Raw genomic sequence first — 25,478 nt, 5'->3', positions numbered from 1 at the left:
CCTCATCATCCCTAACTACTTCCCTGCCAGCCTGATCTATGCCTAACTGCTCCATGGCTGGCCCAATTGCCCCTAACTGCTCTCCTCTGCTGGCCTGGTCACCCCTAACTGCCCTCCCCTGCCAGTCTGGTTGCCCTTAACTGTCCTTCCCTGCAGGACTGCCCCCGCCCCCCCCAACTGCTCTCCTTTGCTGGCCTGGTCTCCCCCAACTGCCCTACTCTGCTGGCCTGGTCACCCCTAACTGCTCACAACTGCCCTCCCCTGTAGGCCATCTTGTGGAGGCTATCTTTGACCGCATGGGGAAAGCCATCTTGTGACTTGGAGTGATGGTCAATTTGCATGTTACTCTTTTATTAGATAGGATAAGAGAATAAATACTGTATAGATAAGACATACTTTTTTGCATATGTTTTTTTTTTTTAAATTTAAGTGTATCATTGTATACATTTAGGTAAAATGCTAAACCCTTTGTCTGAGCCTGTGCAGGTAGAAGCAATAATTTCTCTAAGGCAGTGGTTGGCAAACTCATTAGTCAACAGAGCGGTAAAATGCAGCTTGCGAGCTGCAGTTGCTGACCACTGCTCTAAGGGGATAGTGTGCATCAGGTGATTAATGAAGCCAAATTTTTAAATTTTGTACAAATGAAAATTGTATATTTTTAGGATATAATAACTTTACCTCCAGATTTATTGAGATACAACTGACATAATATTATGTAACCTTAAGATTTACAACACGTTGATTTGATATACATATTTTTGATACTTATCTATTGCTAAATTATTAGCACCATAGTTCAGTTTTCTCTTATTAGAGCTCTTTATCAGTCTTAAAATTTCCTGAATTTACCTTGTTGTAGTAAATGAAAGCATTAGAAGAACACTAATGAACACAAATGAGACACAATGAGAAATCACAATAAGAATGTCAATAACTTACATAGGTTTCATTCCTAGATTTACTATGCACTTTTGGAATTCAATACTAATACATGTCTTTTCTAGAATATATTAAATATACATATAAAAGGCATTTTGCTTTGAAGCATAAAGTCTAGAGAATATGAAATAAAAATGAAGTTTCTGAGAAAAGTGAAATACTTTTACTTATATATCTGTTGACTGTTATACACCATTATCAAAGGTTGCCAGAATAAAAGTTTTTCAGTTTTAGGGACTTCTAATTTTAATGGGTTGGGTGAGTAATGTTTGGAAGAGAGAGTACAGTTTTTCTCGTTTTGTCTTTATACTAAAGCTTAGTCATGCATGGAGAAAACTGCCTAATAATTAAGAATTGCCATTTGAACATGGTATTTGCACTTAATTAGATAGAATTACACACATTGGCACTTAATTAGATAGAATATTGCTTATTTTCAAAGAACTGACAAAAAATAAAACTCTTCTTGGCAAGTGACATCTTCATAGTAGCAGAAGTGGGAAACTGGAGGATGTGGATCATTCTGTGTTTGATGATGCAGGATTGCTATGAGCTGCAAGCTTACTATTTTCAGAGAGCATTAACAGCTTCAGCAAATAGCAAACACGACTGTGTCATCCTCCCTTAATACAGAGTGTTTGTAACTGAAAGGGGAGACGACAAACAATATATGAGATCTGATATCTTCATGATAGCTTAAAAAATGGGCAGACCTGCTGTTTGATTCTTTCTTCACTTGCCCTGAAGATGCTGAGACAGAGAGATGGCTGTGATTATCTTTTGTAAGACAGAAAATGCAATCTTTAGGGGTTTCTGGGAATAGAAAGGTCATGCAGTCTGGAACCTGTGAGTCTTTTCAATCTCTAAGTCATCAGGTATGACCTCATGAATTATGATAAGACTATTAGATTACAGAGTTATTGCTTTTCTAGCTCTTAGTCATTTGGAATATATTAATCTATATAATTGTTTCTTATTAGATTTTCCTTATGATATTTGAAGGAGTAATATTTGGAGTAATAGACACTAGCTAAATAATCAGAATTTTAGAAATGTGTGTGTGTGTGTGTGTGTGTGTGTGTGTGTGTGAGCGAGCTTGTGTTTATTTTAGCTTTTTTGGGGGAAGTGGGGATTAAGGGAAATGTATCTTGCATGAGATTAAAAACAAGGTTTGGGGCTTTACAGATTTTTACAGATTAAGCCTGAATACTGCATCTTTTATTGGGAATGATAAAAATAGCACACAATGTTCAAACTGATAAGGATATTTCATAGCCAGCTGCTTATATATAGGGGAATATTAAAATGTTTTTATCTGGAATTTATTAAGCATAGAAATAGATGTTGCTACCATTGTAGTGTGCAACCACACAGCAATATATGTGTGATGAGAAGAGACAGGTTTACTAGCATGTGAGCTAGAAGCTAATTTCCTGAAATTTATGTTTCAGTATCTGACCTGTCTTGAAAGGCATTTGTTTTAATAATTTCTCAGCCCTATTGAAATAATTATGCTCTTGGTCCTTTCATCTGCTAAGGCATTACTTATGGATGAAAGCAGATTATAAATGTATTTTTTTTTTAAAGAAAGCTTGTGGCATTTAAGCTTGTTTAATGTCTTTGACCCAGAGATGTTCTGCATTTGCTTACTTTCATTTTCAAAATGAAGACTTGACCACATTGACATATTAACTACAAAGAGTAGAGAATCATCATAGCAAAAAAATTTGGATTTATATCTATTTTATCCTGAAACTCTCTTATTTTAAACTATCTTTACCTACCAGGTTATAATACATTTAACTTTAGTTTGATGTAGCATATTCTTAGAATTACATGCTTGGTAATTAATACCGTGCCTGTGTTTGACATTCAGATTATGAAGGAAATATGACACATATTTTTATGTGATACATATTTCTGCTTGAATTTTAGAGGATACTTGATCATATATTCCATATTAAATGAGAAAAAGATAAAATATTGCAACACTTCTCAACAGATAGTTTTGTGTTTGTGATTTGGTAGCATGATTAGGCTTTAGTGCTTCATTATAGTGAAGGGATATAATATTAAAAGTGAATATATTATCAAAGGACTGAAGTGGAAGTCTGAAGCAGTGATTTAATTCAGTTCTGGTTTTTAATTAAAACCACAGTGAAAAATTATACTTACTGATATTGGCTATAATTTATATGTTATTCAGGCTACTTAGCCAGCTTATATTCTTATTAGTAGGGAAGACTGCCATATTTTTAAGCTTGCTTAGTTTTGGAATGATGTGAATATACCTTTTAGTTGCTACAAAACCTGTTTAATCTGTTAGAATTTATTTTCAGTATTTGCATGTATTAGTCACTATGAGTACATTCTGTTTCTTGGCATTGCTCTGGGATTACTCTAAGTATTGGTTTCACAGCATTCTTCTGGTTTTCACTATTTTTATTACTTTTCAAAGGAACCAAACCATAAAGACTTTTGGGGGGGTTACTTTCCTTTAGTGATACTCAAATGAGGCTATTTCAAAAGTTTTATAAGGTGAAAAAAATACTGTATTAGAATTTTTATTTCTTTTACAAATAGGAGAAATTCTCTCCATTGCTATGTCAAAATATGTTACATTAAAAAAGTAAAGATTGGTTAGAATGTCACAAACATTTAAATTTACTTTCAATCATTTTTCCTGTCCAACAAGATGATCTTGACACTCTGAATAGTGGAATGAATTGTAAATCTGCCCACTAGCAATTGTCATCTTCTTTTTTACAATGGTTGTCTCTGCCCGTACCATTGCATACATGCCTTTCATTAAACACCATAAAGGTTTTTAAAAGTGAGCAGCCTATAATCAACTATTTGAGTAATTGTTTAGTTCAGTAAACATTTTTTTGCAAACTGATCATTTGCACAAACTGAATTTGGTGTTGTGAGGAATACAGGAAAAAAAAAGTTGTTTCCTGCTTTGAAAATCATGAGAAAATGTACATGAGCTATGCTCACATTTTGAATTGATTTTTGAAAAGTGGTATACTATAATACAATCAGTTTTATATACTGACTAATCCTAGAATGAGTTATTCATAAATATTTTTCTCATGTAAATATCTCGGTATTAGAGAAATAAAAAATTGGGTCAAACTATATAATCAAGCATTCTATAAGTTTGAAAATTGTATTGAATTCTTTTAAAACACATAATTTATTTCACCAGGGCATTATATTAATAAACTGAATCAACAAAATAACTTGGTATGTTTTATAATCCATAGTTGTTATTTTGAGAGTGAAGGTGGATTTACTAGTAGCTCATTTGCATGAGGCAGAAGCAAGAACTCCAAGAATCAGCTCAAAACAGGAATGTGACCAATTCAATCTAATTCCAGGCCAGGCATAGGTAATTATGTGTTATGGAAGGGGGTTTTGACTTCATAGGGTTTGAGCTTTAGCAATACAGAGTAGCAAGTATGGGAGTGTTTGATCTAACTAGGTCATTTGGGAGTCCTTTGTATAAAATGGGTTAGAGAAGCTAGGATTCATCTCAAGCTCTGAGAAAGGGAACTGGGAGGAGCTATAATGGAAGTGGGCCTTAGCCTGCTGGCTGTTGGACATCCAGGCACTACTCCCTTCTCTTTCATACCAGTACACAGAATATATGCAAAACCCTTGTTTCTTCAGAACCCCAAACTGGGCCATGTTTCTTCTTTTCTTATCCAACAAGATGATCTTGACACTCTGAATAGTGGAATGAATTGCATTTTCTTTGGTTTGTATAATATAATGTTTAAGCATCTGGACTGCCACATTCATTGTGTTCAAATCTTAGCTAACCCACTTAGCAGCTGTATGATCTTGGGCAGCTTACTTAACCCTTCTAGGTATCAGTTTCTTTATTTGTAATATAGGGATAGCAATGGCACCTACCTCAAAGATTTTCTGTGAAGATCAAGTGAATAAATGTTTATAAAGCACTTTTAGGAGTAGCAAGCACAGCCTTAGCCAATTTGTCTCAGTGGATAGAATGTTGGCCTGCAGACTGAAGCGTCCTGGGTTTGATTCCAGTCAAGGGTATGTACCTTAGTTGCTGGTTCCCTGGCCCTGGTCATGGTGTGTGCAGCAGGCAACCAATCGATATGTCTTTCTCACATCGATGTTTCTCTCTATCTCTTATACTCTCTCTTAAAAAAAAAAAAATCAATGGAAAAATATCCTTTGGTGAGAAAAGACAAACAAACATCATTGGCAACATTAATTATTGACAAACATTATATACATTCAAAGACTTTGATTGAGCTATTGGCAAGTGTTGGTCATGGTAGTCATGCAGTTTAGTTTTAGTTTTGTTCCCTCTTTCATTCTTCTTATCAAATAAGAAATTGAATAAAAAACATATGGTATACTGAATAAAGATGATTATAAAAAAAAAAGCAAGCCAAGAAAAATATGCTACTGCTAATAAAATTCTAACATTTACTGACTATAATAATTGTGGTTGGATGAGAAATTTTGTGTTTAAAGTTTTTTGCATCGGCTTAACTTGGCTGAATGAAGCTTCTATAGTAGGGGTGTCGAACTCAATCAGAGAAGGGGCCAAAATCTAAAATCCAGCCTAAATCGCGGGCCGAATGGTTTACTGAACAGTCATAAACTGTCATTGTGATGGAAACGCAGCGGAGTGCAGTGATGACAGTGCGGTGCGGGCCACATTGCAAGGCCTGGCGGGACGGATTTGGCCCGCGGGCCTTGTGTTTGACACATGTGTAATCTATAGTATTCTATGTGTAGATCTTTTGCTTTCTTATGTTGAACCAACTACATTCATGACAGGAAGATTATTGGGCCTTTGGGCAAATTTAATATCAATGTTGAGTTTTTTTACTTATAGTTGAAGATTAAAATTAAGAAGTAAAATTAAGGTATATGAAAACTTGAGGCCCTGTGTACAAAATTTGTGCACCAGGGGTTGGGGGTCCTCAGCCCAGCTTACACCCTCTCCAATCCAGGACCCCTTGAGTGATGTCTGACTGCCGATTTAGGCCCAATCCTGCCCGCAGGGATCAGGCCTAAACCAGTAGTTGGACATCCCTCTTGCAATCTGGGACTGCTAGCTCCTAACTGCTCACCTGCTTGCCTGCCTGATCACCCCTAACTACTCTGCTTGCCTGCCTGATTGCCCCTAACAGCTCTCCCCTATTGGCCTGATCATCTCTTACTGATCTCCCCTACTGGCCTGATTGCTCCTAACTGCTCTCCCCTGCCAGCCTGATCACCCTTGACTGCTTTGCCTCATCCCTGCCACCGTGGCTTTGTCTGGAAGAACGTCCAGAAGATGTCCAGTTTATCTGGTCTAATTAGCGTATTACCCTTTTATTAGTATGGATAATAGAGACAAGTTATATAGTTTGGATTTCATGACCTGATTTGTTTTTAAATAAAAAAAGACAGGCCAAAATACTTCACTGAAAGTTTAATGCACTTGTCTTATAATTTTATTATTTTTTATTTAAAAAAAAATATATATATATATATATACATATATATATATATATATATATATATATATATATATATTGATATATATATATTTTATTTCAGAGAGGAAGATAGGGAGAAAGAGATAGAAACATCAATGATGAGAGAGAATCATTGATCAGCTGCCTCCTGCATGCCCCCTTCTGGAGATTGAGCCCACAGCCCTGGACATGTGCCCTTGACTGGAATGGAACCTGGGACCCTTTGGTCCGCAGGCCGATGCTTTATCTACTAAGCCAAACCGGCAAGGACCTGTAATTTTATTTTTTAATTAATACTTTTATCCTAGACGAAAGACCAAAATGATATATATGCTATACAGGTAATATGTATGAATTGAACATTTCAAGTTTCTATTTGTAAAAGTATAATATTTTGGTTAATATAAAAACATCTATTTGCTCAAAAATTGTCATGCTTCTAAGCACAAGTGAATAGTTTGGCATTTAAATGAAATCTAAATGCTTATGTGTTCTGTTTTGTGACAGCTTTGCATTTTAGTTGCCTTTTCTTGAACTATTTTCTCAATGTACAACTCTTTGTACCACTTTGCACAGGTTTCAGGCAAACCTCAGCATAATGCAATTTGTTAAAAAACAGTCATACAAAGCCCTACAGTGTTCTGGTGATAGTATTAGGCAAGAATATAAAGACTGATGGTTTGCTTTAATCAGAAGGTCACAGCCCGTGAGTCATACACTCTAAATACAAGTAACTGTAACACATTGTGGGAAGTGGTAAGTGCCACAGAGATTCAAAAGAGAGATGAAAGAAGCACAGATATTTTGTGTGTGTGAGTACAATGGGTAGACTTTCCCCAGCTGAGTGGGGAGAGGAAAGGAGAGGCAAGCTAGATGGGGTGTTAGGTAATTGTGGAAAAGCAGCATCTGAGGTAGACCTTGAAAACTGGCCAAGATAGGAGAAAGGTAATTTTGGGCAGAGAAAACAGCAATGACAAACGTAGGGAGGCAGAAAGCAATAACATACTTGAGCAGAATAAAGTAGTTTACTTTGGCCTAGGCTGGTATGGTACTTTAGACTATCACGGGGGAAGTTTGTTGGGACCAGACAGTGTAGTCTTGAGTGTTAGATTATGATTTCTAAAGTAAGACCATTTCTGTGCCAATCTACTTATTTTGGGAGGAAATAAAATTAAAAACAAAAGAGCAATACCTATATTTTACAGTGATTTTTCAGAGCTCTAACCCTCCTGAGACTTTGGAAATGAAAATTAAATTCCTGAGTAGATTATTAGTAGTTAGTAGACAAGGTAGGGGGTAGAAGCAAAAGGAAGGTTTTTTAATAAAATTCTCTCTCAAAATTGCACATGAGGGCATTTCTCAGTCTATTCGCAACCACTCACAAGTCCTAGATTTCAGTCCTAAGAGACCTCCTGCGTGTCCCTGAGGTAAACTCTGTTTTATTGGTAGGTAATCTGATTTAGCTTTGGCTTTATTTTTGACATTTCCTAGACCAAGGACAATCTAGAGGGATCATTTTAACACAATGAATATGAATGTCACTATGGTGAATATTTGAATAATAAGGACTTTATCTTAGGGAAAATTGAATTTAGTAATTGCTATTTATAATCATGGAAGCCACAGAGATATTTTAGCTTTGCTCTTTGTTCATTTAGAAGTGATAAAGTAAACCATCATTGCTAATACTTTTCATGTGACCTTTAAGTGTATTCCATACACCAGAAGCATTTCAGTATTCCCTGAGGCTATTAAAAAGCTGGTAACATCCAAGAGCAGATTTTCTTTAGCTGTGACATCTGGGATGGGGCCCAGGAAGTTGATATTTGTATGTAGGAATTGTACAAAAATTGGAATTGAAGACTCTCATTTAAAGTGTGTCAGAAGTAAAGCTTGTGTGAATAAAAATGAAATCAGGTACACTTGCTCTTCTGGCTCTATATTTAGAGCAATAGCAGACCCATAGAATTGAGAATACTCTGTATCTTCCCATAGAAGTTTACATTATTAGGAAACTCCATTTTCTAGAAGTTCTTGTGAGGTTGCTTTTATTTTCTTTATATTTATTTTTTAAAATTCTCACCCAAGAATATGTTTTATTGATTTTAGAGAGAGAAGAAAGGAGAGAGAGAGATTGAGAAACATCAATCTGTTGCCTCCCGTACACGCCCTGATGAGGGATCAAACCAGAAGCCTAGGTATGTGCCCTGATTGGGAATTGAACCTGCAACATTTCTGGTGTATATGACATGGGAGGATGGTCCAACCAACTGAGCCACCTGTCCAGGTGAGGTTGCTTTTATTAATCCTGTGACTTCACATTTCCTGGGAATGAGCCATACATATGGTAGGGAGCCAATACTTTTTCAGTTATTGTTTAAAATCATAGACCCATTTCTGGAAAAAAAAACTTGGAAATTATAGGGCTTTGGGTTGCTTTCAAACTTTTAAACATTTAAACATTTTCCCTTAAAAAGCAGATAAAAAAAAACTCTAGTGAAGTGATCATTTCCCCATTTAAACATTTTTAAAATGATAAAATGGGAATATAGATCAGAATAAGTTGAAAAGATAGTTGAGTATTTCTTTATCAAGCTTATTTTTTTCTAAAAGGCAACAGAGCCCAGTTTCAATGAAACCCATCGCAAAATATGCTGCAAATAAATGTATACAATTTATTCATATGAGTTTTTTCAAATCTTATTAAATTTAATAAGAAGTTGAGTCTATTGCATAGTCTGGAGGGAGGCAATATAGCACAGTAGTTATGAGCTAGAGTTTTAGAGCTGGACTTATTTGGATTCCATATCTTCCACTTTACTGGCAAATTTTATTTTAGAAATGTTACCTAATCTCTCATTCCTCAGTATTGTCATCTGTAAAATGGAGATACAAATAAACTAATTTTTGGAATTATGTAAAAGCTACAAAAGATAGAAAACAAATCTATTCATTCAAGTAATTTACATTATTTTATAAGTAAAGATTATACACACACACACACATATATATATATATATATATATATATATATATATATATATATATATATATTTAGTACTTTCATATATTTGTATATGTGTACACATTATACTTTAATTATGTATTTAATATGCTAAAAAAGAAACTAAGTAGCTTGCATAAGATAAAAATTGCCAACAAAGGAAAGGATGATATGGAATTCAATCCTAGAAGTCTAGCTATTAGCCATTGTGTTATACTATTTAGTGTTATATACACTTAAATTAGATAGCAATGTGTAATTTAGTATATTCAAAATGCCAATTAATATGAGAAACATCAACATAAATTGAAACTGCCATGGAAGATATTATTGAAGAGATGTGACTCCTTTCTGCTTTCTCTTCCACTACAAATAATAAATGTAAAGTCATTAGCACAGTTCCTGCCATAGGTGCTTAATAAATTATGAATTGTTATTCTTATCATAATTGTTCTGATAATTTCTTCTCAACATTCCCTAACTGATGCAACATAATGTTTGAAAACCATGAAGCCAATCTAGAGTCATGAGTCAAATTACCCGCCAGTGATCCTTAGTTGTAATTATGCATCAGAGTCACACATCTAGCATTTTAAAAACATTGATGTTCAAAGCTTATCTTCGGAGTACCAAATAAAGTCTATGAAAATAAAATCTAAGCTTCTATATTTATAAAAAGCTTTCCAAGTGAATCTGCTGGGCAGCCAAATGGAGAACTACTGCTTTACATGGTGATGAATTCTGAATTTATTTCTCCATTCTACATTTTAACCTCTGTTTAGTGCTTCAGACATTGCATCACAATGGACACCTCTACTCATTTATATTATAAATATCTCAAACTTGGCATATCCCAAATTAAACTCATTATTTTCTCTTCAAAAGTTCTTTATCTTTCCTGGCATGATGACCTCATAATCATTTTCAACCACTTTATCCCAACCTTAAATCCAATTGCTGATCAAATTTGTCCATTGTTTCTCCTAAGAAATCTAAAATTTACACCTTCTTTCCCCATTGTCTTGACCTCAGTGTGAGTTCACATTCATTTTTCTCCTGGACTAATTCCTTAATTAGTATTTTTTCTTCTTCTTATCACCTATTCCCAAAGCAACCTACTCCCCATTCAGCTGCCAGAGTATGGTTTCTGAAATTGAAACCAGAAACAGACATTTCACTACTTAAATTCCTCATTACCTTCACAATAATTCTCAGAGTTAAGAACATACAATACTTGTTTCTTTTTTTTTAACTTATTTTAGTTAGCATAATGCCTTCTATGAATGACTCACGTCCCGCCTGGTTCAGGGTTTGGGATCTGGAGAAGGTGCAGCACGCAAATGAAAGATATAAGAAATAATAATTTGGAAATATTGGGGGCCAGGCTGAAAGCCTAGTGCAAGGGAAAGGACTGCCACTGGTACTCAGGCCTTCCAACTTTTTATTCAATTTCTTTCTTATAGATGGCTAAATAATATTCCATTGTGTTAAAGCTTATCTACAATATATGGCTTCAGTTGAATTTTTAGGTTTGCAGACGTAGTACAAATGTAAAACACATTTTGTTATTTGATAGTTGGCTATTCAGCTGTTAATCAGTAAAAAAAGTTTTTTGATCTGTTTTGTAGTTTTCGTTTGGCGTTCGTTGAAAAATGGAAAATCAAAAGGAACATTTTCGTCATATTTTGCTTTTTTATTTCCGCAAAGGGAAAAACGCATCGCAAGCTCATAAAAAGTTATGTGCTGTTTATGGTGACGAAGCCTTAAAAGAACGGCAGTGTCAAAATTGGTTTGCCAAATTTCGTTCTGGTGATTTTTCACTCAAAGATGAAAAACGCTCTGGTCGTCCAGTTGAAGTTGATGACGCCCTAATCAAAGCAATAATCAATTCGGACTGTCACAGTACAACACGTTAGATTGCAGAGAAGCTTCATGTATCACATACATGCATTGAAAATCACTTAAAACAACTTGGCTATGTTCAAAAACTCGATACATGGGTTCCTCAAGAACTGAAAGAATCACAGTTAACGTAACGCATTAGCAGCTGCGATTTGCTAAAGAAACGTAATGAAAATGATCCATTTTTAAAACGACTGATAACTGGAGATGAAAAATGGGTTGTTTACAACAATATCAAGTGGAAAAGATCGTGGAGCAGGCCAGGTGAACCAACTCAAACAACATCAAAAGCTGATATTCATCAAAAGAAGGTTTTGCTATCAGTTTGGTGGGATTACAAAGGAATTGCCTACTTTGAACTCTTACCACCCAGCCAAACGATCAATTCTGATGTCTACATTGAACAACTAACGAAATTAAACAATGCAGTTGAAGAAAAGCGGCCCGAATTGACAAATCGAAAAGGTGTTGTATTCCATCATGACAATGCAAGGCCATACACATCTTTGGTCACTCGGCAAAAATTAATGGAGCTTGGTTGGGATGTTTTGCCACATCCACCATATAGTCCTGACCTTGCACCATCTGATTACTTTTTGTTTCGATCTTTACAAAACTCCTTGAATGGTAAAAATTTCAATAATGATGATGATGTCAAATCGTACCTGATTCAGTTTTTTGCTAATAAAAACCAGAAGTTTTTTGAACGTGGGATTATGATGCTGCCTGAAAGATGGCAAAAGGTCATTGATCAAAATGGGAAATACATTACAGAATAAAGTTATTTAGTTCCATGAAAAAATTGTCTTTGATTTCTTTTTAAAATCCGCAATTACTTAGTTGCCGACCCAATATTTATCTACTGATAGACTTTGGTTGTTTCTATATCTTGGATATTGTGACTAATGTGGCAATGGACGTGACATGCAGATATCTTTTTGAGATAGTGACTTTATTTCTTTTGGATATATACCCAGATGGAGGATTTTTGGATTATATGGTAGTTATATTTTTCTTTTTTTGAGGGATGAGGAAGTGACATTTAAACAGCTATCTTTAGTTAAAGATTAGTCTAAATTCTACCAGTTAGAAAGAGACAGGTTCATTCAAGCCTTTAAAAATGCTCTCCTCTCTGCTTATAATGCTTTTGGCCCCTCATTTCTCCTTGTTTTTGCTTGCCTAGTTCTTTCTTATGCCTCAAGGTTCATTTAGATTAAATAAGTTAAACATCACCTCATTTTGAAACATTCTTTCTTCCCCACAGAGTGAATTAGGTGTTTTTTTTCCTTTTGTTCTTCTGGGTTTCACTATTTACCTTGCACAATGAATACTGTATTGTAGTCATTAATTTTCCTATTTGAACTATGAATGGTTTAATGGCGAATGCAGTATTTTTTATTTCTTTATAGCCAACATTAATACAATGCCTGGCACATAATAATTACTTAATAAGTACATTTTTTTGTTGAATAATAAAATGAGGAACAAGTATGAAATATTCATAGAAAAATATGGCCTACGTCACTTAGGTAACAGGACTTCATCTTACCTGAGGTGTATAAATAGACTTGAACCAGACTCTGAAGTGTTTTAAAGTTAAATTAAGGAATTTTAGATTTTATGTTTAACTAATATAATACCTTTGTAGTGTAACATATTGGCTAAGAGTATTGACCTTTATTCAAACTCAGACTCTGCTTCCTAGTAGCTGAAGATTCCTGGGAAAGTATCTTATCCTCTTTAAGTCTCAGAATACTTGTCTGTTTTGAATATTTTTAATGAGTATATGTAATTATATGTATATTATTATTATTATTACCCAAAACATGTAAAGATCTAGTACTTTGCCTGTCACATTGTAAACTTTACAATGAATATTACTTGTTATTTTTTACTGCAATTATAGCATTATTAAATGAGATGGAAAAACACACAATGAAATGGAAAGATATTCCATGTTCATGGACTGGAATAATCAAAATAGTTAAAATGGCTATATTCACCCTAGCCAGTTTGGCTCAGTGGATAGAGCGTTGGCCTGCGGACTGAAGGGTCCCAGGTTTGATTCTGGTCAAGAGCATGTACCTTGGCTGCAGGTACATCCTCAGTAGGGAGTGTGCAGGAGGCAACTGATTGATGTTTCTCTCTCATCAATATTTCTAGCTCTCTATCCCTCTCACTTCCTCTCTGTAAGAAATCAATAATATATATATTATTATAATTATATGTATATTATTATTATTATTACCCAAAACAATATATAGATTTAATACACCAAAGTCCCCATGTCATTTTTAAGGAAGTATAACAAAAATTATGGAACTACAAAAGACCCCAAGAGCCAAAGCAATCCAGAGATAAAAGAAGAAAGCAAGGTATCACACTACTTAATGTTATTGCCTCCCATTTCAAATCTAATTTCATTTTTTCCATGTTTAGGGTATTTTTATTTTCTTTCTCTATGTTCATTGACATTTTAGATAAATAGGAAATTTAAGAGCACAAGGTTTTTTGCTTTCATTATTTATTAGCTCTAAAATGGCAAATAAATAAAGCAACCTTTCCCCATTTCCTCTCTCACATTTTTGGTATTTGAATAATTAGGAAAATCACTTTGTTTAAAGTGGCTGTTAAATGTAATAAAAGTCAAATTTTTAGTAAACAGCATGCTTAAGATTTCTACCATTTTATTAATGATATGATAAAACATCACTTATTCACAATTACTGAAGTTAAAGGAAAAATATCACTAAACTTTACTTTTAAAATTACTTCTTTTCACTGCTTTTCTTATCATTGAAGTTTATCTTATAATGTTTTATTTGTCTTATTCCTCAATACCATTTTAGTTATCTAAAAATACTTTGAAATTTTCTTATTTATTCAAACCATAATACCTTATAAATATTATTTAATTAATCCCTCTCTGACTTGGTTTGTTGGCTTTCTTACATTAGGAATCTTCTTTCTATTTCCAATTTGCAAATTATTGAATATTCAAGTGCAAATCACCTATTAATCATTGAAATGCATACAATAGGGTATTATTTGTTTAAATAATTTGTTTAATTGATTACTTGTATGTAGGCCAACTCAAGACTGTCCCAATTTATGATGAGAAGGCTAAATACTTTTGTACTACTCTAATTTTTAAGATTCTGACAAGTTGTAAAGAACGTCTTTATTCATTATGCAAAAGATAAACATTGCTAATTTTATTTAAAAATGTATATGTATATCTTTATTTCCTTTCTATAATGGATACTAATGACTTTTACAAGTTTACAATATGTCAGTAAAAACATTAGGGTTTTGGGTGGCAAGAAAGGAGAAGGGTATTGATATATGAGAGGATTACAAATGTTATTATCCTAGGCTAAAGCACAGATAGTTATTTAGATAAAAAAGTGATTGTTACACTGATATAAAAATAGCTTAATATAAAAAATTCAAGTATTGTTCAACTAGAAAGGATCTTAGAGATCATGGAGTTGATTTTTAAACTTATTTTTATTATATTTGTTTATATCTTTTAGTTTCTTGGCTCAAGATTTCTTCTTGTATCTCAGGCATCCTTTATGGAATAATTTTATTTCTTCCTGAAGTATATATTTAGAAATTCTGTTAGAAAGGATTTGTGGTGCCGAAACCGGTTTGGCTCAATGGATAGAGCGTCGGCTTGGGGACTGTGAAGGGACTCGGGTTCGATTCCAGTCAAGGGCATGTACCTTGGTTGCGGGCATATCCCCAGTAGGGGGTGTGCAAGAGGCAGCTGATCGATGACTCTCTCTCATCGATGTTTCTAACTATCTCTCTCCCTTCCTCTCTGTACAAAATCAATAAAATGTATTTTAAAAAAAAGAAAGGATTTGTGGTAATAAGTTGACTCAGTTTCTGTTTCTCTTAAGTGTCTTTAGAGAATATTAGCTTAGCTGGGTATTCACTTCTAGATTAATAATAATTTTTTAATATACCAAAGTTAGTATTTACTCTATTCTAGTTTATATTTTGATTAATTTATCATTACTTTGTAGGTGATTTTTTTCCCTTACTGTTTTGAAAATTTGTCATTCTGAAGATTCACATGATAGGTGTAGGTGTGAATTGTCTTTTAATTCCTGTTTGTGATTCATTGTGATTACTAAATCCAAGGAATCATGTTGTCTATCATTTTCATTTATTATTTTCAACCAGTACACTTTCTCATTTTCTTTACTCTTAACTTTAGAACTTCCAATTAGGTATATGTTAAGCTTTATCATATTATCCTCCATTTAAAAAAATTATCATATTTTTTATATTTTCATTGTTTTATATTCTGTGTAACTTTTTCAGGTCTTTTCCCCAGTTTTATAATTCTTATATAATTTTTCCAGTCTATTGTTTTACCTATCCATGAAGTATTTAATTTTAAGAATCATGTATATCATTGTGTGTTATACTTAACATGAGGTCTATAAGCTCTTTGTGGGGGGGGGGAAATCACACCTTACTGAATTTTGCAGCTCCAATAATAGAAATAATAATATATTATTTATGGATAACTTAATACAATCTTTGGCAGACTCAAGAACTTCATATCTTTTAATAAGTTATTCAAGATACAGAGAAATTACAGAATATGCCTAAATGAAGTGAAAAAAAATTCAGTCTAGGTAGTATGCAGCTCCATAAACCTCTCAGCATTTACCCAAGACCGAGTTTTGTTGACCTCTTAAAAGGGAACATCAGCAGCAGAGGGGTGGGTCATATTTATAAAACTTGTACTTGAACATCAAACAAGCTCATGGGGATGTAGCAGATGCTTAAGGAAGAAAGGACATAGCAGGATAAATGGAGAAGGCCTATCATAAGACAGATGGAGACTCATAGGGCACTTAGGAGCAAGCAACATGAAGAGGCTAAAGACAGCATGAGGCAGAAGTAAGGAAATGTAGCAGCAGTTAACATCATTTTCTGGGTCTAAAATTAGGTAAATAGGCAGAACTGAGGCTCTAGAATAGGGGTGTCGAACTCAATCAGAGAAGGGGCCAAAATCTAAAATCCAGCCTAAATCGCGGGCCGAATGGTTTACTGAACAGTCATAAACTGTCATTGTGATGGAAACGCAGCGGAGTGCAGTGATGACAGCGCGGTGCGGGCCACATTGCAAGGCCTGGCGGGATGGATTTGGCCCGCGGGCCTTGTGTTTGACACATGTGCTCTAGAAGGATTTTAAGAGCAAGATAAGAATCAGGTCCAGAATTCAAAACATATCTAGAGGATCAGGTGGGCAACAAGGCAGGAACTCAATTGTGAGGTATCACAACCCTTTGAAATACTTTAGGCTAATTAAAACTGTTCCTAATTTCTCAAAAACACTTTTTATCCTTAACCATCAGATGTTAAGTTCTCTAGGAGAGCACATATCCTTTAGGTCACAGTGGCAGTAATAAGTACAATACTGTATGTTGTGATGACGTTAATTCTGAACCAGAATTAGCTTAGCATTGGAAGACTTTCACCCCGGAACCTTTCAATGCTGAACTTGACTCTGGAGTATTTCATCCAATGAACTTCCCTGACCTAACTGTGTAGTCCCTGACTGCTCTTTTCTATTTTTAATTTAAATTCTACTTTACAGTATTACACAAGTCCCTCTTTCCCCCCATTGACCTCTCCCCAACTGCCCCCATACCCCAGCACATGCTTTCACCCCCTTTCCCTCGTTTATGTCCATTGGCTATGCTCATATGCATGCATACAAGTCCTTTGGTTGATCTCTTTACCCTGGCTGGTCTTTAAAGCTTGTCTGGGTGGAGTTTTCCAAGTAAATGAGATTTAAAAGAATCTTGAAGTTTTTACATGACAATTTATAATGCCTTCTTAGTTCTATTCCTATGATAGAGGGTTTTACTCTCCAATTCTTATTCTCAGTTCTATTTTTTCTTATATGTGTAAAAATGAAATAACACATTTACTTTGCATAAGTAAATGAAACTTAATTGCCACCTCCCCAATTAAGTACTTTAGAAAGGAATTCAACTGCTTTTATTAAAAATACGTAGGAAAGGAGACAGGGTGGTTTATTGGGCTACTTTAGAATAGATATATTTTATGTGATTGAATTACTATAGTCTATATGATAGTTTTAAGTTATATTACCAGAGGTGATATAATCTATATTTAGAGTAGATGCCAGATTTTAAATGCCTAATTTCAAAGTAATATGCTAGTAAAAATAGATGGGTTCATTTATCTTTTGAAAATATAACATACTTAGTGAAATCCAAAGTTATGCTTGACTTATGCCTAGATTTTAGGTCAACTAGTATTTTCTTAAGCTCCTATGATAAGCTAATCTCTGAACTGATACTTTCATATCTAATGTCCTATGTAATACAGTCTAATATAATTAGAGGTTAAAGCATGACCTTTTATATTGGTATAATACTTTAGTTTACATGAGAAAAAAAGGAATGCCTCTAGAATAAATATGGATGCACATGTAGGATATTAACATTGAATCTAAATGTTAATCCTCAATTTCCTTAATTTCATAATTAAAAATAAAAGGTAATGAGGATATGGCCAAGAAGACTAAGAAGTAAAAATCCTTCATTTATTTGGTAATGACAAAAAGGTAACTTCTAGAGATTACATAATGGATTTATATGTTGAATATTAACATCATATCTATGAGTTAGTATCAGTTTCTTAATTTCATAATTGAAAACAAAAGGTAATGGGATGAATGAGAAAAACAAGAAGTTAAACTTCTGTCTCTCAGTTAATGAAATAGGTAGTAACAACACATTGTATTAAAGCAGAGCATGTAAATAATGTGGCAAAATGTTATGTGTGAAAAATACATGTTTTAACATTAGTGGAATGAATACCTTAGTTTTCTGTGAAATATTTTAATATTAATGAGAAATGACAAGTTTGGAGGCTTTGTAAATAATAAACACTTTTAAAACTAGCTCTCAGGCCATGCTTATAAAATACATTTGTCTATATATTTCTATTATTCTAGTCCTATGTCATTATCTCTCATTGGCTGAACTCAGTTGGAAGGTAGAAGCAACGGGGCCCGATGACGCAATCCATAAAGACAGAGCGTGGATAAGAGTGGAAAGTGAATCTGTTGTGGCTAGTGGAGAATATATAGCACATCATATTCTCCAATACCCAATATCTAACAAAAAGGCAGAAAATTGGTTGCTTTAAAAATTGTTATGACAAATACTTTTAGGGAAGAAAATTCTGAATTGAAAACAAACTGCTCTCTTCTCTATTAACCCATTGTCAAATGAGATGAGACTTACCAAAAGGACATGGAAAAGTTAATCTTCCTGCTCATGGGATTGCTGTTAGATTTTGTCTTATAAAACTAGAAAAGTTTATTTTGTTGAAGACTGTGCTCAAGAGTTCTAATATTAATAAGTCAGAAAAATGCATTTTATATATATTCACAGAGATACTTACAAACAATCCTAGAATAAATTGTTTTTCTGAATATTTTAACACTTAAATGTGTAGGCTCATATTAATTGTTTTTTAAAGAGAGAGTGTACTGGTTCAAGGTCACTTCAAATGTGAGAATTGAGAAGAAAGCGTGTTCTTTCCCCCCTGCTATTTATAATAATTGTTCAGTTAAAACAAAACTTTTTCCTTTAAAAACTTTGTTAAAGGATACATATTTCTAATTTACATTTATAAACATCCAAGTTCAATATGATGATGTCCTAATGTTTAGAAGTAATCAAATTTTAGAAAATTATAGAATACATTTGGGTTATGCCAATTACATAGAGTGTGTCTTTGAAATAGCTGAATACAAATTCAATTTAGTCAGAAGCAGGGTTTAACCAGAAAGGATAATATATAATGCTATAGCCGAAACCGGTTTGGCTCAATGGATAGAGCGTGGGCTTGGGGACTGAAGGGTCCCGGGTTCGATTCCGGTCAAGGGCATGTACCTTGGTTGCGGGCATATCCCCAGTAGGGGGTGTGCAAGAGGCAGCTGATCGATGACTCTCTCTCATCGATGTTTCTAACTCTCTATCTCTCTCCCTTCCTCTCTATAAAAAATCAATAAAATATATTAAAAATATATATATATATAATGCTATATTTTCCTTGAGAAGGAATGGGAGATATAGAAAGCTAAGCCAAAATAGATCAGGAAAAGATGTGTGGTATATGCCATTACAATAAAATGTCCTTAAACTTAACATGGCAAAAACTTCAGAAATTGAAAAATATTGATTTGAAGAGTAAAGTATTTTTTTGTTAGAGGCTTACATAAATGGATTAAGATGTGATTACTGTTTCTCAGTCTTCTCAGTCTCAGAGCCATAGTTTCTACCGTGATTTTCAAATTGCAGGCTACAATTCATTTTTAAGTCCTGAAATACATTTAATAAATAATGACTGGTATTTTAAATGAAATAGAATATTCTGCAACAGAAAATGTCAGGACACATTGTTTATAGTAAAGATTAGTGTTTATTTGTGAAACTTTTGTTTTGGTTACATATATGTAAATATGTGATTATCTATCACAATAGATAATATCCAAAAGTTTTTAAAGATTGTCCTATATTATTTACTGAAATCAATAAATGTTAACCCAATCGTGTAGCAAAGCTAATTGTATTGAGAGGCAATATAACACATTTATGTATCTCTCCCTGTACAGTGCTAAAATTTGTTCCTAAATGGATAAAAATACATAGAAATTAGGCTGTACTAATATATTTGATTTTCAACAAATCTAAAGAGATTAATAGTACCAAATGAAATAAAAGTGTTTTGTACTGATGTATTGGGGTTACAACATAGACTGGCACTGCATGTTGTATATCCCTTTTCATTCCTGTCATCATACCTCATGTTTACCTGGGTATGTGGTGGAAGGGAAATACCCTATTAAAAAGTTTTGAATAATATTGAAATGACCTTGGGAACTATAAACAAAGTGGATGAATCTCAGTATGTATATCAGTATTCATTTGTGTAGAGAATTTTCAGCCTAAAATATCTTCATTCATTTGATGTATCTATGAAACATTCAGAGAGTATTTAAAGGGAATAATGTATAAGAAACCAAAAATGAGTCACTTACATTGAGTTACATTCATATTTTAGCTTCTAGTTCTTTTTATTTCAAACAAATATTTAAACAGATCACTTCTGCTTACAATGTTATAGTAATTAAAGAATTACTGTATCCTATTTAGATCCTCCTCTGCTCTTCAAAATTTCATTTTATCTCAGTATTTTTACATTAGCTAATCAATAGAATATCTTTTTCATGTAAACAGTATACATATTTTATATAAATACAGACAAAATTATTTGTATCAGTTAAAAAAAAGATTCAGGTCTTGAAGTCAAAATTGTACAGGGAGAAAACACCTTATTATATTCTATATAAAGCTTTCCATTTCGCAATTGTTTTAAGAGAACACCATTGTAAAATCTAGTGGAATAGTCTTCCTTCTGACTTTGAACATGGATGCATAATTAGTTTTTTGCATTTATCTTACCAACACTTCAGAGGTCAGAGATGCATTCCAATGTGACATATATTTAAATATATCTCACACAGAGGATAAGTTAAATTTGTAAATATATCAAGAATAGATTCTAAATAGGCTGAAACTTGCATTTGTTTGATTCAGGAATATTATATAAATACCATCTTTAGTTTTTTTCTATTGCTATTATTGCTCAAACCAACAGATATTTAAAATTTTGCCAAACAGAAGAGCAATGGGCTCTGAATTGTATTCTCATTTTCAGTTTTCTCTCATTTATGGTGTAGGCTTCATTAACTCTGATTTCAAACACTTTGCCCTGACCTGTCTCAGTTCACATTTTCAGAAAGATAAAGGACTATAGGGTTTCAAACATGCCTTTGTACTATATACAATGATAGGCTTAGAAATAGGTGTTACCAATCATATAAACATTGGAAGTAATCTGCATTTTACTTCAGTATTTTGTATTTTGTGTATTTCTGCATGGTCAAAATGAACTATATTCACCCTTCTCCCCATTATTTTATTGAGAACCAAATCAGTGGGCATATTGTTTTGAGTATGTACAATATGCATATGCTAGAAACTTTGCCCAGGCATTCTAAATAGGTTTAAAAAAAAAAAAAGGAATTGAATAAAAGTTTAATGCATATGACTGTGTTTTACAATTTAGTTTTAATAAAATGCATTATACTGAAACAAAATAATTAGAGTTGTAAGTTTACCTAATAATTGCTACTAATTGCTTTCAAAGGATTAGACCCCTCCACCCCATTTTTAATGGCAATGGAATTATGCCACTCTACCATAGCATGAGTGGTGTTAATGCTAATGATTTTTTATATTTTCCATCTGTAGGTCAAAATGTCATCTTGTTAACAAGAATTCTTTATCAGAGATAGAAATTCATGTTACTAAATCAACAAGATAATTGTTTATTTTCCATTTTTTATACCCCTAACAAATGATGCCAACTGGAATGTTTGTCTTCAATTTCATGGAAAATCAAATGCTATTTGATTCCTAAATATGTGGCCAAATTAATTTTAATCCTTCTCCTTAAATTAACACTTGGTAACCAAATAGAATAGTCATATACAAATAGTTTTAACTGACTAAATTAAAACTCTAATATATTAGTTCATATTACAAGTTTTCTGTTGTCTGTCCGAGTGCTTGCTTATTTTTTCTTATTTGTTCATTTGTTGCTTTCAGTTTTAAATCCCACATATGAGTAAAATCGTATTTTTTTTTTTTTTTACTTTTTCTGACTTATTTTGCTTAGCATGATATTCTCAAGATCCATCCTTGATGTCACAGAAGGAAATTTGACTTTGGGTGGCAAACACTGAAAGCAAAATATAGAGAATGCATCATAGAATTGTACACTTGAAACCTATATAATTCTATTAATCAATGTCACTGCAATAAATTTAATTAAAAATATTGGAAGCAAAAAATACTTGGAGCTTCTAACTTTAAAAATACCTTCATTAATTGTAATCATTGTTATTTTTTTTAAACAGATATATCTTGTAAATAAATAATAATCTTATTTCTGAAGAACTTGTATTTTCTGAAAGTAAGAAAAATATATGTATTTCTATTTAGTCTTCCTTTTTCCCATTCTACAGAGAAATGATGAAGAGGCAGTTGTGGATAGGGGTGGAACACGCTCTATTCTCAAAACACACTTTGAGAAAGAAGATTTAGAAGGTAAGACATTTTTCCCACTTGGGATAGCTATTGTTATCTTTGTTTCAAAGAGAAATGTGAAATATGTTACAGTGTAGAGAACTGCAACAGTCGATATCAGAATAAAGGTGGCAATGGATGTGACTGTTTTGGTGCAGCTGCAATGCCAATAGGCAGACCTGGAAAAGTAAGAGCATTCTTTGGCAGACATCTACTATATTCCAGGCACTGTGTTGTGCTCCAATATTTTAATATTCCTTATTTCAAAGAGATACAATCAACTGAGGAATGAAAGGAAAAAAATGATGTCAGACCAATAAATGTGTTGGTGTGTGAGAGGGGAGAATAGGACAGGAGAGACATTCAACCCAACCTAGTTGCCAGAAGAGGCCGTCACTGGGAGAGTTAGTGACAATATCTCCTCTGATATCTGGGAGAGAGAGTGGTTGGAGGCACCAGTTGTTTGTACAGTGGTGCCTCACACAACGAACTTAATTCGTTCCAGGAGCAAGTTTGTTATGCGAAAAGTTCGTTATGTGATGTATTCTCTTCAATAAGGAAGAAGGTCAAATACTTCAACAGGGAGGTGGTATATTCTTGGTAGTAACTCTGAAACCAAATTATACTGATTTCAAATGTTAGTTCTGCCTTATTTACTACAGAATCTTCAGCCAGTTTACTTCTCTGCACTGTTAAAAAAAGGATAACAATGGAATGTATTTTCTAAAGTTTTCTTTTTTTTTTTAAGAATAAAGAGAAAAATACTTAGAATAGTACCAGACATATGAGTTACAATAAATATTGACAGTTGTCATTACATTGCAGTTTAATATATCCACTATACTACTAGTTCATTTTTATTTTTTAACCCAAAATTATTACTAGCGAGATACAAGATATTTGGTATTTTATATCTATTTCAGAATTGCTATTGAAGACAAACACATTTTATAAAAGCTTCCTTCAATTAAAATTTTATGTATTTGTTTTAATTTTATTTTACTGAAATATAATACTATATAAAAGTCTAATATGCTATGTGTCCAACCATTCATTTGACCATTCAACCAGTCACTATGATGCACACTGAAAACCAGGGGGCAGGTGCTCTGACTGGTAGGTTAGCTTGCTGCTGGTGTCCAGCCAATCGGGACCTGATCATGCACCAGTGGGGTCCCTTGGCCTGGCTACACCCTCTCGCAATTGGGGACTCCTCAGGCATGTCAGAGAGCTGATTTTGGCTTGATCTCCACAGGCCAGGCTTCTACTTGATATATAACTGTGTAAATTTAAGTTGTTTTATACGATGATTTGATATACATAGTTATTGAGAAATGATTAACATAATAAGGCTAGTTAACACATTCATCGCTTTACATAATTATCTTTTTTTGTATGTGGCAAAGATGTAAGATTTACTCTTTTAGCAACATTCAAGTATGTAATAAAGTCTTATTAACTGTAGTCACCATGCTGTATAGTAGATCCCCAGAATATACTCATTTTATAATTAGAAGTTTAAAAAGTACCTTTTGGCTAATCTCTTGCCATTTCTCCCACACCCCCACATGTGGCAACCAATCTTTCAATTAAAATTTTAAATTTGAAAATTACTGTTTCTCAGAACTGTGTATATACTCAGCTAATATAATTACTGGTATAATTTAACATCCTTAGTATACAGCTTGTAGAAATTCTAGATGGTTAAAAATATCTATAAAGTCTCAGGTGAAATATGTTTAATGGAAAATGAATACCTGACCAATATCAACAATTTGGTGTATATTAGAGTATTCATACATATTATACATTCTGATGAATGATTTGTCAAATGTATTATTTTCTCCTTCTAAACCTATTTATTCTTTTTAAAAATATATATTTTATTTAATTTTTACAGAGAGGGAGGGGGGTAGAGAGCTAGAAACGTCGATGAGAGAGAAACATCGACCAGCTGCCTCCTGCATACCCACCACTGGGGATGTGCCTGCAACCAATGTACATGCCCTTGACTGGAATTGAACCTGGGACCCTTCAGTCCACAGACTGATGCTCTATCCATTGAGCCAAACCAGTTTTGGCAAAACCTATTTATTCTTTTGTTTTATATATATCATATCATTTCACTCTTCTCTTATTACATAAAATCAAGAGCATGCAATTTTACTAGATTTTGCTTACTTCCTATTTTTCTACATCATGTAGTCAAAAAATTCTTTGAATCTAACTCAGGGTGTTTCCTCTTATCCCTTTTTGTTCTTACTGCCTTTGCTCCAATTCTTTCCTTTTCTATATACTGAGTGCTATGTCTTTCTCACCATCCTCCCTTGTTAGTATTGCTAGTATTCTTCCTAAGCATACTTTCATTTCTGATAGTAAAATGTAGCTAGCAGCATTGAGTCTCTATATTTAGACCACTTCAGGATCTTGAATAGAGTCAAAATTATTAAGGTTAACCAATTTTCATTTTGGTCTCCCACATTCTTGTTGAACTAGTACTTTTTTTTAATAAGTTTTTATTGTTCATATTATTACAAATGTTCCTTTTCCCCCCCCCCCACCATTGCTCTCCTCCACCAGGTTCCCACCCCACCCTCTGCCCTTTCCCCTCTCCCCATTGTCCTCATCCATAGGTGCACAGTTTATGTTCAGTCTCTTCCCACGCCCCCCTCTCCCCTTTTCCCCAAGAATCGTCAGTTCACTCCCCTTCCATACCTCTGATTCTATTATATTCAATAGTTAATATTGTTCATCAGATTTTTTTAATTTCCTTGGTTTTTAGATTCACTTGTTGATAGTTACATATTTGTTGTTCATAATTTTTATCTTTGTTTACTTTCTCTTCTGAAAGAACTCCCTTCAGCAATTCATACAATTCTGGTTTGACGGTGATGAACTCCT

At 33.6% G+C, this 25,478-nt stretch overlaps 1 protein-coding gene across 9 annotated transcripts in view; it reads left to right on the top strand.

Moving 5' to 3' along the window:
• The window catches only part of SLC4A10 (solute carrier family 4 member 10), a 214,806-nt gene that overhangs the window by 60,017 nt on the left and 129,311 nt on the right, over positions 1 to 25,478 (top strand). For 3 of the 9 annotated variants that reach the window (XM_036421117.2, XM_036421116.2, XM_036421112.2), the window contains exons 1-2: positions 1,540 to 1,814; positions 22,517 to 22,598. In XM_036421117.2, the coding sequence (XP_036277010.1) occupies positions 1,734 to 1,814; positions 22,517 to 22,598 (163 nt within the window). In that variant the 5' untranslated portion in view covers positions 1,540 to 1,733. Of the gene's footprint in view, positions 1 to 1,538; positions 1,815 to 22,516; positions 22,599 to 25,478 lie in introns of those variants that run through there. The other 6 variants (XM_036421111.2, XM_036421114.2, XM_036421118.2 and 3 more) reach the window with 3 other exon arrangements.

Source organism: Pipistrellus kuhlii, unplaced genomic scaffold (genome assembly GCF_014108245.1).
Source record: "Pipistrellus kuhlii isolate mPipKuh1 unplaced genomic scaffold, mPipKuh1.p scaffold_m20_p_7, whole genome shotgun sequence".
Lineage (NCBI taxonomy): Eukaryota > Metazoa > Chordata > Mammalia > Chiroptera > Vespertilionidae > Pipistrellus > Pipistrellus kuhlii.
Note: the sequence above shows the minus strand (reverse complement) of the source record. Positions and strands in the feature narration are given on the sequence as shown.